Raw genomic sequence first — 13,162 nt, 5'->3', positions numbered from 1 at the left:
TCAACAAGGGAAACTTTATTGTTCCCGTGCTGCGGTGCCGACGAGGATGTCGGTGAATTATGCAGCCGGGCTGTCGCCGTACGCGGATAAGGGCAAGTGTGGGCTGCCCGAGGTGAGGGCCGCGGTGTCGGCTCGCCGAATGACCCCAGATGGGGGCGGCGCGGCGGAGTGGGGCATTGCGCGAGCAGCGAGAAGCACGGGATCTAGACAATGGGGAAAACTTCCCTGCAAGGAGGGGGCGGGAAGTGACGCCCCCCGCGCGTCCTGGGGGACACCGAGGTACCCGGTTCCGCGAGGGGGCGAGGGTGGCGGGGAAGCGACCGGGTGCGCCTGTCGGGAGACTGGGGTCCGCGGGACCGGAAGCCGGCACCCCGTCCGGGGCACCCGCGTCGGCCGGGCTGGCCTCGCGACCCCGAGGGTGGGGGGAGAGGAGCCTCTCTTCGCAGCCCAGGCTGGCCTCGAACTCACAGAGATCCCCCGGCCTCTGCCTCCCGAGTGCTGGGGTTATCTGAGGTCAGGGGTCAGAGGTGACATCACGGGGGTGTCAAGGAAGGGGAGTGGGTGCCCGCAGCGCATGCAGAGGCCACGGCCGGGGGAGAGTGACAGCACCGACCTCAGGAAGCCCACCCACGGGAGTCACGTGTTGCATGCCCTCTGACCCCACAGATCTTCGACCCCCCAGAGGAGCTGGAGCGGAAGGTATGGGAGCTGGCAAGGCTGATGTGGCAGTCCTCCAGCGTGGTTTTCCACACGGGCGCCGGCATCAGCACCGCCTCTGGCATCCCCGACTTCAGGTCCGTGAACAAGGAGGGGAAACTGAGGCAGGGCTCTTGCTGATACCTCTGGGACCGAGGTGAGGTGGGAGAGCGACCTTTCCGTTCCCCTAGGTCTCTGGAAGGCCCAGCGAACACGTCACATGCCCAATACACAGAACATACCCAGATGATGTAGTAGCCGCAAGGGATGCCGGAAATGTACCGTTTGCGTGGCCACCCACCCGTTGGGGTTTATAAGATCACCGTGACCACAGCAAAGCATTCTGGGAAACCGGACCTCAACCCCAATGAACTCCCATGCCTTTGCTTACCCCTGGGTCTTTCCCACTCCACAGAGCCCTTGTCCACCAGGTTGCCCGCCTCTCCCCGAGAGAGTCCTAAGCAACCCAAGAGCAGAACTGGGGACCACTGGGACCCCAGCATCACCAGCATGGACTGACTAACAGGAGTCGTCCGTGGGCTGGAAAATGAATTTTGTCCTCCTCCCTCTGCTCGCTGTCCTCAGAGGCCCCCACGGCGTGTGGACCATGGAGGAGCGTGGCCTGGCCCCCAAGTTTGACACCACCTTCGAGAGCGCCCGGCCCTCGAAGACCCACATGGCCCTGGTGCAGCTGGAACGCAGGGGCTTCCTCAGCTTCCTGGTCAGCCAGAACGTGGACGGGCTGCACGTACGCTCCGGCTTCCCCAGGTCAGGTGGAAGCAGACCAGGGGGCGCGGGGCTCAGCTGCGCCTCTTCCTCCTCTGGGAACCCGGGTACCCGAGCTCACGGGCATTTTACTGGCGATGGAAAAAGGCGAAGAGGGGAAGAGCTCAGAGCCCAAAGCCGGCCAGCACTGGATCACCGGGGGACTCTAGGCAGGGCTCTCTGCCTGGCCACGCCCCAGCTCCTCACTGGGGGACTCTAGGCGGACACTCTAAGGCCAACAGATTTGGTTTTTGTTTTTGTTTTTCGAGACAGGGTTTCTCTGTAGCTTTGGTGTCTGTCCTGGAACTAGCTCTTGTAGACCAGGCTGGCCTCGAACTCACAGAGATCCGCCTGCCTCTGCCTCCCGAGTGCTGGGATTAAAGGCGTGCGCCACCACCACCCGGCAACAGATTTTTTTTTTTTAACCATTTTTCGAGGATTTTTCTGTCTAGCGCTGGCTGTCCTGGAACTCGCTCTGTAGACCAGGCTGACCTTGAAATCACAGAAATCGCCTCTCTCTGCCTTCCAAGTGCTGCGGTTAAAAGACGTGGGCCACCACATACAATTAGCCAACAGATTTTTGTAGTGGGGAGCAGATATTTGTGTGTCTGCAGAGATAAGGTCAGCTCTGCCTGTGACAGTTCCTCTGGCACAGGCTGGGGCATCCTCCCTAGACTTGAGAAGTCCCTGGTCTTGTGGATGAGCAGCTCAGGAAGGCTTCCTGGAGGAGGGGGCAGGCTGAGCAGCTGACCCAAGCCTCAGGATTTAGGAAGGCTCCGAACTCACTTTCTCCTCCTCAGAGACAAGCTGGCTGAGCTCCACGGAAACATGTTTGTAGAGGAATGTCCCAAGTGTAAGACGTGAGTATCAGTGAGTGTCGCCTGTGTATGGGGGCGGGGGGGTGTGAAGCTTTTCCAGGCTCTCCCGGGATGGGGCACCACCAGGTCGTTCCCTCCACTCCCACCCCCTCAGCCAGCTAAGGGATCCTAAAACCTAAAATGCCCCTACAGAAGGCTGGGAGATGTCCCTGTTCCCAGGGACAGTCAGATAAAAACAGACGAACCAGAAGAAGGCAGGCCTACCTTCGCGTCCCCAAGCAAGGAACTACAGAACAGGGTGGCACAAGCCATGCCCTTGGAAATGAGGGGCTCCCCCTGCTCCGCCCTGCTGTGGCTCCAGCTGGGCAATTGCATGGCCTTACCCAAGAGCCCCGGGGTGTTAGGCATAAGCCATGCTCCTGAGCCTCGGCCCCTGGGCCTTCTCCAGGGGCTCTTTTTCAAAGGGGACCTCCTTAAGTTGTCCGGGTTAGCCTGGAACCTGCCTTCCTCCTGCCTCAGCCTCCTGGGCGCCGAAATCCCAGGTGTGAGCCATCACGTTGGGCTTAGCTGCCTCCCTCCCCTCGCGCCCGGTGTATGGGTGCCAGAAGCTGGCGTCAGGTGTCTTAACTCAGTGCCTCTCCTTGTGTTCTGAGGCAGAGTCTTCCAGAACTCACTGGTTTGGCAGAGTGGCCAGCGAACTCCTGGGGTCCCCGCCTCCATAGCACTGGAGAGTTAAGTCTGCTCCACGAGCCCTCTTTCTCGCATAGATTCAGGGCTTCCTGTCTGCATGGCAAGCCCTTTCCAGACCGAGCCATCTTTCTGCCTGTCCCTCAGTCTTGCTGTGTTCTCAGGGGTTGAACCTGTACCCCAATACACTGGTTACACCACCCCCGGATCCTTGAAAGAACACCAAAAAGGGCACATCCCCTCCTTCCTCCCTGTCCAGGCAGTACGTGAGAGACACAGTCGTGGGCACCATGGGCCTCAAGGCCACAGGCCGGCTCTGCACAGTGGCCAAGGCGCGGGGACTTCGGGCTTGTAGGTGAGTGACTTTCCCTAGGCCTGCCCCTGTCTGAGGTGAAGGCCCTGACTCCCTTCCCTGACCTGCCACAGGGGGGAGCTGAGGGACACCATTCTGGACTGGGAAGACTCGCTGCCTGACCGGGACCTGATGCTCGCTGACGAGGCCAGCAGGTGTGACCCGGCGCTCCCTAGGTGGGAATGGGTGGGGACAGCTGCACAGGCCTGGGATAAACTTCCGGGTGGGACAGCAGAGGTGGCGCCTGCATCACCCATACCCCTGGGCAGGATAGATGCAGAGGAGAACCTGGGACACAGGAAGATTAGGTTTGTTAGGTTCCTTATTTTCAGAGTTTCTGTAGTGGGGAGGGGAGATACTTGTGTGTACTCAACAAGCCCATGGTACAGAGCCAGCCCCTCACTGGGGATTCTGGGCGGGGCTCCACCATGACCATGCCCCCAGCCCCTCACTGGGGGATTCTAGGCAGGGGCCCCACCCTGTCCACGCCCCAGGCCCTCACTGCTTCCTGCTCCCAGGACCGCAGACCTGTCAGTCACCCTGGGCACCTCGCTGCAGATCCGCCCCAGTGGGAACCTGCCCCTTGCCACTAAGCGCCGGGGAGGTCGTCTGGTCATTGTCAATCTGCAGCCCACAAAACACGTATGTGCCAGTGCCCTGCCCTGTGGCCCCATATCCCCTGCAGTGTCCTCTGCCCCGGCCTGACCATCCATCACTCCGACAGGACCGCCAGGCTGACCTGCGCATCCATGGCTACGTGGACGAGGTAATGAGCAAACTCATGAAGCATCTGGGCCTGGAGATCCCCGCCTGGGAGGGACCCTGCGTGCTGGACAAGGCCCTGCCGCCCCTGCCGCGCCCTGCTGCACCCAAGGCTGAGCCCCCTGTGCATCTCAACGGCTCGGTGCACACTGTGTATAAGCCAGAGCCTGACAGCCCTGTATCCCAGAGGCCCCCCAAAAGGGTGAAGACCGAGGCTGTCCCCAGCTGACCCGAGTGCGTGGGACCAGAGAGGTGCTTGTAGGAACCACACATGTTGGGGTTTTTCTGTTTTGTTTTCTTATGTGCTGGGGACCACACCCAGACTTGCACATACCGTACCACGCCTTTTCGGATTTTTCTTTGAGACCTGGGCTCCCTAAGTCACTCAGGCTGCTCTTGAACTCATTGCTATAGCCCAGGCTGGCCTGGAGCTGGTGCCCTTCGCCCCGCAGCCGGCACAGTAGCAGGGATCCCAGCACAGCTCCTTCCAGGTCTCACTGTGTCTCTTGTCCGGGTCCCTCCGGGGAATCTCGGAATACAGGGAGTCCCACTCGGGTGGAGGAGGCTATGTCCCGGGGCTGGGGTTCACACGCCTCTCCACTGGCCACACCCCCTTGTGACTCAGGATGTGCCCAGAGCGGCACCCACACACTCCACCTCCCCACCTTGACCCATCTATGCATAGGAGGGACAAGGGGCCCATCTATGCTAAGGGCCCCAGGCTTCCAGAAGCCCCCAATGCAATAAACACAGTTCCTTTCAGTTCTTCTTTCCTTTATGTGTGCACATGTGTGTTTATGTGTACTTGTGCATACACACGTGTGTCTGTGTGTGTAGTGTGTAGGTTCATGGGTGGAGATCAGGACAGCTTGAAGGAGTCAGTTCCCTCCTACCATATGGCTTCCAGGAATGGACCGCCCAGCCGAGCCTTCCCCCCAGCGCCTGGTCTTCTTTATTTGCCTGAATGTGTTGGAATCCCCAGCCAGCCCAGGCTATGTGAAACCTGTCCCAAAACATCCCATTTGGTTATTTTAGTCATCCCCCAACATGGCCAGATGCGTGGATCAGACTGCTCTGTGCCCTCCCTCGCTACAGACACCACCCTTCACTTGGTCTTTGAGAGAGGTTCTCATTTAGTGTGTAGGTTTTGTCTGATCCTGCGTGGCTGCCTGGTGACTGCAGAGGACATCAGATCCCCGGAATCTGGATGGTTGTGAGCTACCATGTGGGTTCAAGGATTCAAATGCAGGTCCTCTGTGAGAGCAGCTGATATTCTGATCACTGGGCTGTCTCTCCAGCACCCTGCCCCTCATACAGATTCTTTTGAGACAGGGTCTCATCCCTGGCTGGCCTGGAACTCACAGAGATCAAAGGTGTGACCCACCATGCCCTGGTAAAGCCTGCCATTTTTTTTTTTTTTTTTTTTTTGGTTTTTCGAGACAGGGTTTCTCTGTGGTTTTGGAGCCTGTCCTGGAACTAGCTCTTGTAGACCAGGCTGGTCTCGAACTCACAGAGATCCGCCTGCCTCTGCCTCCCAAGTGCTGGGATTAAAGGCGTGCGCCGCCACCACCCGGCTAAGCCTGCCATTTTTTATATGGGTTCTGGGGATTTGAACTCAGGTCCTCACACTTACACTGAGCCTTGTCCCAGCAGTTCTTAGGCATCTGGTTGGTCAACCCAGCCACTGTGCCCAGCTTGGCACTGTTTCAAGGTCTTTATTAGACCATCAGGTGTTTTAGACAGGCAAAGAATCAGAGCTTCTCAGAGTTAAACAAATGCAGCGTAGACAAAAGCTACACAGCTTAAAATACTATTCCCCAACCCCTGGAAGGAGAGAGCCAGGTCCACAGTTGTTCCCTGCCCTTCATTGCATGCCAGCCACATGCACCCCCAACTAACATACCATCCACCCAAAGCAAGCAAAACTGACTTACCATCTAAACAAAAACATGCAAACATTCAAACAAATAGGAGACACTCAGCAGTTTAAGACCTTACTTACCCCATGAGCAAAAGCCTAGCCTTCACACATCCAGAATGTACGTAAACTGCATGTGGTATGGCCATCTGCCTTAAAGTCCTGCCTTGAAAGGGTTGGCAGGGGACCTGGTTTCATTGCGAGATCCCAAGTCAAAGAACTAGAGAGAGGTAGAATCCAACAGTAACCTCAGACACGGCCTCGTGAAGCTCAGACTGGCCCCAAACTTACTGTGCAGACAAGGAATGAGCTAGGACTGCTGATTCTCCTGTCTCCTCTCCAGGCTGAAGTGTGCACCACCATGTCTGGCTCCTGTGGAGCTGGACAGGCAGTCCCTGCACGCTCATCCACTCACTGGAGTTTAAGGGAAATGTCCCTTGCACCCTCTTGATTGGGACACTGGGAAAGGCCTCCTGAGGGATGTTTGTACAGTGTGAAAGTATATTGCTGTGATTGGTGTAATAAAAAGTTCAACAGTCATAGCTAGGCAGGAGAGATAGGTGAGCTTCAGGGCAGAGGGAATTCTGGAAAGAAGGCAAAATCACCAGCCAGCCACAGAGGAAGCAGCGTGGACAGTACGAAGTGATGAGGTAGCAAGCCACTTGACAGAACATAGGTTAATAATGGGTTAATTTAAGTTATTAGAGCTAGTTAGGAATAAGCCTAAACCATAGGCCGAGCTTTCATAATATAAGTATCCGTGTGGTTATTTGGGAGCTGGCCAGTGGGAAAGAGACTCATTCTCCTGAGAGGAGAGGACCTGACTGACTGAAACTTCTAGAAGGTTTCCTGCAAAACCAACTGTCAAGGAAAGCTGCTTCCAGATTCAGGGCACGCGGATCACTGCATCAGAGCAGGCTCCACACTCGAGATGCCAGGAAATCAACAGACACAAAACAGTGCTGGTCCACAGACTGGACCAAGTACATTGCAGGCAGCAAAGCTGGAGGGGCTGAGGCCATATCACAGCCAATGTTCCACTGCTGTGAGGAGACACCATGACCACCGCAGCTCTTATAAAAGAGGTATTTAACAGGCTGGTGTACAGCTTCAGAGAATTAGTCCGTGATGATCGCAGCAGGAAATAGACACTGGGGCAGTAGCTGAGTCCCTCATATGCCAATACACAGACAGCAGGCAGAGAGACGCTGGGCCTGCTGTGGGGCCCAGCCCAGGGACACCCCCCAAAAACCACACCCCTCCGGCATCACGGCCACACCACCAGCAAGGCCCTCCAGAAAGGCCACACTCACAATCCTTCCCAAACAGTTACACTAACTTACTAAGCATTCAAACAAAGTCTATGTCCGGGCGGTGGTGGCGCACGCCTTTAATCCCAGCACTTGGGAGGCAGAGGCAGGCAGATCTCTGTGAGTTCAAGACCAGCCTGGTCTACAAGAGCTAGTTCCAGGACAGGCTCCAAAACCACAGAGAAACCCTGTCTCGAAAAACCAAAAAAAAAAAAAAAAAGTCTATGGAAGCTATTCTTATATTCTTATTCAACCCACCATAGATCACCTGATCTTTTTGTAGCCCAGATGATTCTGTCCGAGTTCCAGGTGGCAGATATGCAGTTATAGGGTGGGGGGTATCCTGCTGGGTTCCTGTCTTTTTTGGTCTGATTATTCTTGACTGTGACCCCATTTCTCCCTCCTGGAATAGGAATATTTTTTCTGTGCCAATGTCTGTTGCAAATGTGTAGCTTGATTTGTAATAGTACTCACAGGTAAGAAATTGCCTTGAGTCTAAAACATGAATCATGGACTTTAAAAAGATTGTTATTATTTTTATGTGTATAGGTGTTTGTGATGGTTTGGAAGAAAATGGTCCCCAAAGGGAGAGGCACTATTAGGAGGTGTGGCCTTGTTGGAGTAGGTTGTGGTCTTGCTGGAAGAAGTGTTTCACGGTGGGGATGGACTTTGAGGTCTCATATATGTTCAAGACACCACCCAGTATCTCAGACCACTTCCTGTTGTCTGCCTGCACACTGCAATGTCCCACCATGATGATAACAGGCTGAACCGCTGAAACTGTGAGCCACTACCTCAATCAGATACTTTTCTTCTTAAGAGCCGCCGTGGCTATGGCATCTCTTCACAGAAATACAAACCCTAAGATGGGGGTTGGAGAGATGGCTCAGAGGTTAAGAGCACTGACTGCTCTTCCAGAGGTTCTCAGTTCAATTCCCAGCAAACACATGATGGCTCACAACCATCTATAATAAGACCTGATGCCCTTTTCTGGTGTGCAGGCAGAACACTGTATATATACAAAAAGAAACCCTAAGACAGTGTTTAAAAGCATGTTTATGTAGCCAGCCGGTGGTGGCGCATACCTTTAAATCCCAGCACTCAGGAGCCAGAGACAGGCAGATCTCTGTGAGTTCAAGGTCAGCCTGAGACCAGCCTGGTCTATGGAGCAAGTTCTTCAAAGACAGGCTCCAAAGCTACAGAGAAACCCTGTCTTAAAAAAAAAAAAAAAAAAAAAGCCTGTCTAAGCACCATGTGTATGCAGTACCAACAGAGATCAGAAGAGGGCATCAATCCCTTGGAACTGGAGTTTGAGTCACCATGTGATGCTGAAATCTTAATCCAGGTTTTCTGTAAAAGCAACTAATGCTCTTTTTGTTTTGTTTTTTTAAAGAAGGAGCTGATTCAGATAAAACCAAAAGTGGATTCTCTGTTGGAAAGCCTGAAAAAGAACAAAGCCAACAAGTAGAGATGAAGAACGAAAGTCCGAGGAAGGGCAGAGCAGCGCTCTGTGAAAGAAGAGGCCACTGTGAAGACAGCGGACGCCTAAGGCGCTGTGACCTGCTGAGCAGGGCGACCCACCTGCTGGATGAAGAGCCAGGGGATGACCAGCTGCCGCCGATCAAGGACTATGTGGAAGGAGAGGGTGAGACAGCGCCAATGGGAGGATGACTCCAGCACACAGCGCAGTTTAGAAATCTTATCCCACAGATTCAATGCAATGCCCATCAAAATCCCAGCAAAATTCTTCACAGACCTCAAAAGAATGGTACCCAACTTCATATGGAAAAGCAAAACACCCAGGATAACCAAAACAATTCTGTACAATAAAAGAACTTCTGAAGGCATCACAGTCCCTGACTTCAAACTCTACTACAGAGCTACAGTACTGAAAACAGCCTGGTATTGGCATAGGAACAGACAGGAGGACCAATGGAACTGAATTGAAGACCCGGATATCAATCCACACACCTTTGAACACCTGATCTTTGATAAAGAAGCAAAAACTATCAAATGGAAACAAGAAAGCATATTTAACAAATGGTGCTGGCATAACTGGATATCAGCATGTAGAAGAATGAAAATAGATCCATATCTATCCGCATGCACAAAACTCAAGTCCAAATGGATCAAAGACCTCAACATAAAGCCAGCCACACTGAGCCTTATAGAAGAGAAAGTGGGAAGTACACTTGAACGCATTGGCACAGGGAACCACTTCCTAAATATAACCCCAGCAACACAGACACTGAGAGAAACAATTAATAAATGGGACCTCCTGGAACTGAAAAGCTTCTGTAAAGCGAAGGACATGGTCAACAAAACGACAGCCTATAGAATGGGAAAAGATCTTCACTAACCCCACATCAGACAGAGGTCTGATCTCCAAAATATACAAAGAACTCAAGAAATTGGACACCAAAAGATCACATAATCCAATAAAAAAATGGAGTCCAGACCTAAACAGAGAACTCTCAACTGTCTACACCTGCAACCCCAGTGCTGCGGGAATGGAGACCGGAGGATTGCTGGGGCTTGCTGACTGCCAACTCAGCTTGAAGAGCAGAGAAAGCCCATGTGTCAAAGGAATAAGACTGAGTGTGAGTGGACACCAACATCCTTTTCTGGCCTCATGCATGCACAAGTGCACCCCCAGACAATGCACACATGTGTGAGCGTGCAGACACACAAAAAGTGGAGAACAAAAGAACAAGGCACCTAATGCTGACCTCTGGTCTTCATGTGCACACACACACACATCCTCAGAGGAACACACGCACACAAGTGTGCTGTTAATCAAGGGAAATGGATGGGCCCTGGTTTCAGTGAGAGGCTCCAGCTGGATAATTATGCAATCAGCATCCCTGGAGACAGGACCAGACATCTGTCCAATCAGATACTAGCATCAAGGGCGCCATCCAGTCAGAGCCACCCTAGATATTCATGAAGGTCCTCTGTGCTCATGAGCAGTGTGATCCCAGGGAACGGTCCATGGCAGCACATTTGAGAGTTTGCAGCTATGTAAATACATGAACAGATGCTGTGCAGCTCAGCTGCATGCGATGCATAGGCGGCTCTAGCAGTGATGGTACACACCCTTAATCTCAGCACATGGGAGCAGAGGCAGGAGGATCTCTGTGAGTTTGAGGCCAGCCTCATCTACAGAGTGAGCTCAAAGACAGCCAGGGATATAGAGAAACCCCGTCACGAAAAAAAAAAAAAAAAAAAAACAAGCAAAAAGTTTGTCTTTGGGACTGGAGAGATGGAACATTGGTTAAGAACACTGCCTGTTCTCCTAGAGGACCATGGTTCAATTCCCAGCATCCACATGACAGCTCACAACTGTCTGTAACTCTAAGATCTGGCACCCTCACACAGACACACCTGCAAGGGAAACACCAATGCACATAAAATAAAAATAAATAATTTAAAAATTTTGTCTTCAGCAATACACACAGATGATGGAGGAAGGTCGTTGGTTAATTAATAAAGAAACTGCTTGGCCTGATAGGTTAGAACATAGGTGGGTGGAGTAAACAGAACAGAATGCTGGGAGGAAGAGGAAGTGAGGTAAGACGCCTCAGACAGACACGATGCCGCTCTGCGATGAAGCTCCGACCCAGGATGGACGTAGGCTAGAATCTTCCTGGTAAGCACACCTCGTGGTGCTACACACATTAATAGAAATGGGCCAAGCAGTGTTTATATGAATACAGTTTGTGTGTTGTTATTTTGGGGCATGAACTAGCCAGGCAGCTGGGAGCCAGGGTGGCAGGAACACAGCCCACAGCTCCCACAACACACAGACGTCTACCTACAGAACAAAATCCAAAATAAATACTGACATGGTACAAAACAGGATGTTTATGAAATTTTGTTTATCAGAAACATTACAAGAAATTAAGGCCTATGACTCTCTAGTATGGTCGAGTCACCTGCAAAACCAGACCAGGGCTGGGTTTGGATTGAGATTGCTTGCAGAGTGCTCGCCTAACATACATGAGAGGGCCTGGATTTGCTCCCCAGCACCCCTAAATGAGGGAAGAAAAGCAAATGAAGGTAATGCCATATTAATAATCAAAAAGATGGGCTGGAAAGATGGCCCAGAGGGACCTAGACTATTGCCAGCAGCCACACTGGGTGGCTCACACCACATCCATGGGATCTGACCCTCTGGCCTCCAAAGACAAAATACCTACCTGCACAAACCTAAACACACACACATAACAAAAAAGAAAATACAACATTTTGTTTTGTTATTAGAACTAGAGACCAGGTGTGGTTTTTTTTTTTTTTGGTTTTTTTTTTTTTTTGGTTTTTTTTTTCGAGACAGGGTTTCTCTGTAGCTTTGGAGCCCGGCCTGGAACTAGCTCTTGTAGACCAGGCTGGCCTCGAACTCCCAGAGATCCACCTGCCTCTGCCTCCCGAGTGCTGGGATTAAAGGCGTGTGCCACCACCGCCCGGCAACCATGTGTGTTTTGTGCACACATGTGGGAGATGGAGGTTAGGGGTCATTTAAAGCTTGATTGAGTCTCTCTCTCTCTCAGGCAAGATAGGGTGATCCTCCCTCAGGGGGCTTGTGAGGATGTCTGCCTCCTCTGAGGTCTCACAAAGAAAACAGATGAGGGGTCGGGCGGTGGTGGCGCACGCCTTTAATCCCAGCACTTGGGAGGCAGAGGCAGGAGGATCTCAGTGAGTTCGAGGCCAGCCTGGTCTACAAAGTGAACTCCAGGACAGCCAAAGATACACAGAGAAACCCTGTCCCCCCAAAAAAAAATAAAAGGAGGAGGAGGAGGAAGCAGATGAAGCGACACAGCCATCTTCCTGGACCGTCCAAGCAAAGGAGGTTTCTTCCCAGTGTGCTTTTCTCCACTCACCAGAAGACATTTTTCACACCCGTGGTGTTCTTGTGTGGGCTGAGCCCAAGACCCTGGGCTATGCTTGTCCCACCACACCCTACCACAGGGCCACACGGCATCAGTGGCCCCTCAAAGGTCCTGTCTAGCGTGAATTTCCACGTGTCCTCGGAAGGAAGGGACAGACACGAAGGCTTTCCCACACTGCCTGCATTCATAGGGTCTTTCCCCAGGGTGTGTTCTCATGTGCGCATGAAGGGACGAGGAAGAACGATGTGCTCTCCCACACCTGCCGCACACATAGTGCCGCCGCTCCCTGTGCTTCCGCGAACACTGAGAGTGGCTGACGGCTTCGACGCACAGCTCACGTAAGGAAGGCTTCTCTCCGCTGTGCGTCCTGACGCGCTCACGAAGGGAAGACTGCTGGCACTCATAGGGCTCCCCGCAGTGTGAGTCCTCACGTGGATGTGGAGGAGTGCCGAAAACCCAAAGCCCTCCCGCACTGTGCACAGGTGTGTGGTTTGGCCCCACTGTGCATCTTCAGGTGCGTCTGGAAGCAGGCACGTGTCCTCGAGCGCGTCTTCCAGGATGCGGGATACCGGAAGGCTCTGCCACACTTCTTGCATTCGTAGGGCTTCTCCTTACTGTGTGACCTTGTATGCTCTCTGAGGGCTGAGTAGCGAGAGAAGGCTTTGCCACGGTGCTAACAAACGTGTGGCTTCTCTCCACTGTGTGCCATGTGGTCTCGGAAAGATGAGTGACAGCTAAGGGCTTTCCCACACTCTTTACACTCCTGGAGCCGCTTTCCAGTGCGCAGCCTCGTGTGATCCTGACAGTGGGAGGGGGATCTGAAGGCTTTCCCAAAGTCCTTACACGCGTCGGGTCCATGCCCGGTGTGTGTGCACGTGTTGCTTAGGATAGGAGTAGAAGCTGAAGGCCTTCCCACACGTGTCACATGCATGACTTTCTCTCCTCTGCGACTTCTCGTATGTCCCTTA

General features: G+C 53.0%; 1 protein-coding gene across 5 annotated transcripts; it reads left to right on the top strand.

Annotated features, from left to right (window-relative positions):
• LOC130875838 (NAD-dependent protein deacylase sirtuin-6) lies at positions 1-4,842 on the top strand. 5 transcript variants are annotated; one of them, XM_057772093.1, is made up of 8 exons: positions 1-112; positions 667-794; positions 1,282-1,464; positions 2,262-2,321; positions 3,226-3,321; positions 3,393-3,473; positions 3,837-3,960; positions 4,043-4,842. In XM_057772093.1, the coding sequence occupies exons 1-8, from the start codon at positions 47-49 to the stop codon at positions 4,307-4,309; spliced, it is 1,005 nt and encodes a 334-aa protein (XP_057628076.1). In that variant the 5' UTR covers positions 1-46; the 3' UTR covers positions 4,310-4,842. The 5 variants fall into 5 exon arrangements, with proteins under 5 accessions (XP_057628076.1, XP_057628078.1, XP_057628081.1 ...); XM_057772095.1 differs by having other exon boundaries at positions 14-92; XM_057772098.1 differs by having other exon boundaries at positions 14-112; positions 3,877-3,960; positions 4,043-4,219.
• The last annotated feature ends 8,320 nt before the right edge of the window (positions 4,843-13,162 follow it).

This window comes from Chionomys nivalis, chromosome 6 (genome assembly GCF_950005125.1).
Source record: "Chionomys nivalis chromosome 6, mChiNiv1.1, whole genome shotgun sequence".
Classification (NCBI taxonomy): domain Eukaryota; kingdom Metazoa; phylum Chordata; class Mammalia; order Rodentia; family Cricetidae; genus Chionomys; species Chionomys nivalis.
This window is presented reverse-complemented; position numbering and strand designations above follow the sequence as displayed.

Excerpts from the sequence above, each read along its gene's own strand:
- LOC130875838 (XM_057772093.1), top strand. The coding sequence starts at position 47 with ATGTCGGTGAATTATGCAGCCGGGCTGTCGCCGTACGCGGATAAGGGC. Across the intron at positions 795-1,281 it reads TCTGGCATCCCCGACTTCAG|AGGCCCCCACGGCGTGTGGA; the intron begins GTCCGTGAACAA and ends CGCTGTCCTCAG. Across the intron at positions 1,465-2,261 it reads GTACGCTCCGGCTTCCCCAG|AGACAAGCTGGCTGAGCTCC; the intron begins GTCAGGTGGAAG and ends TCTCCTCCTCAG.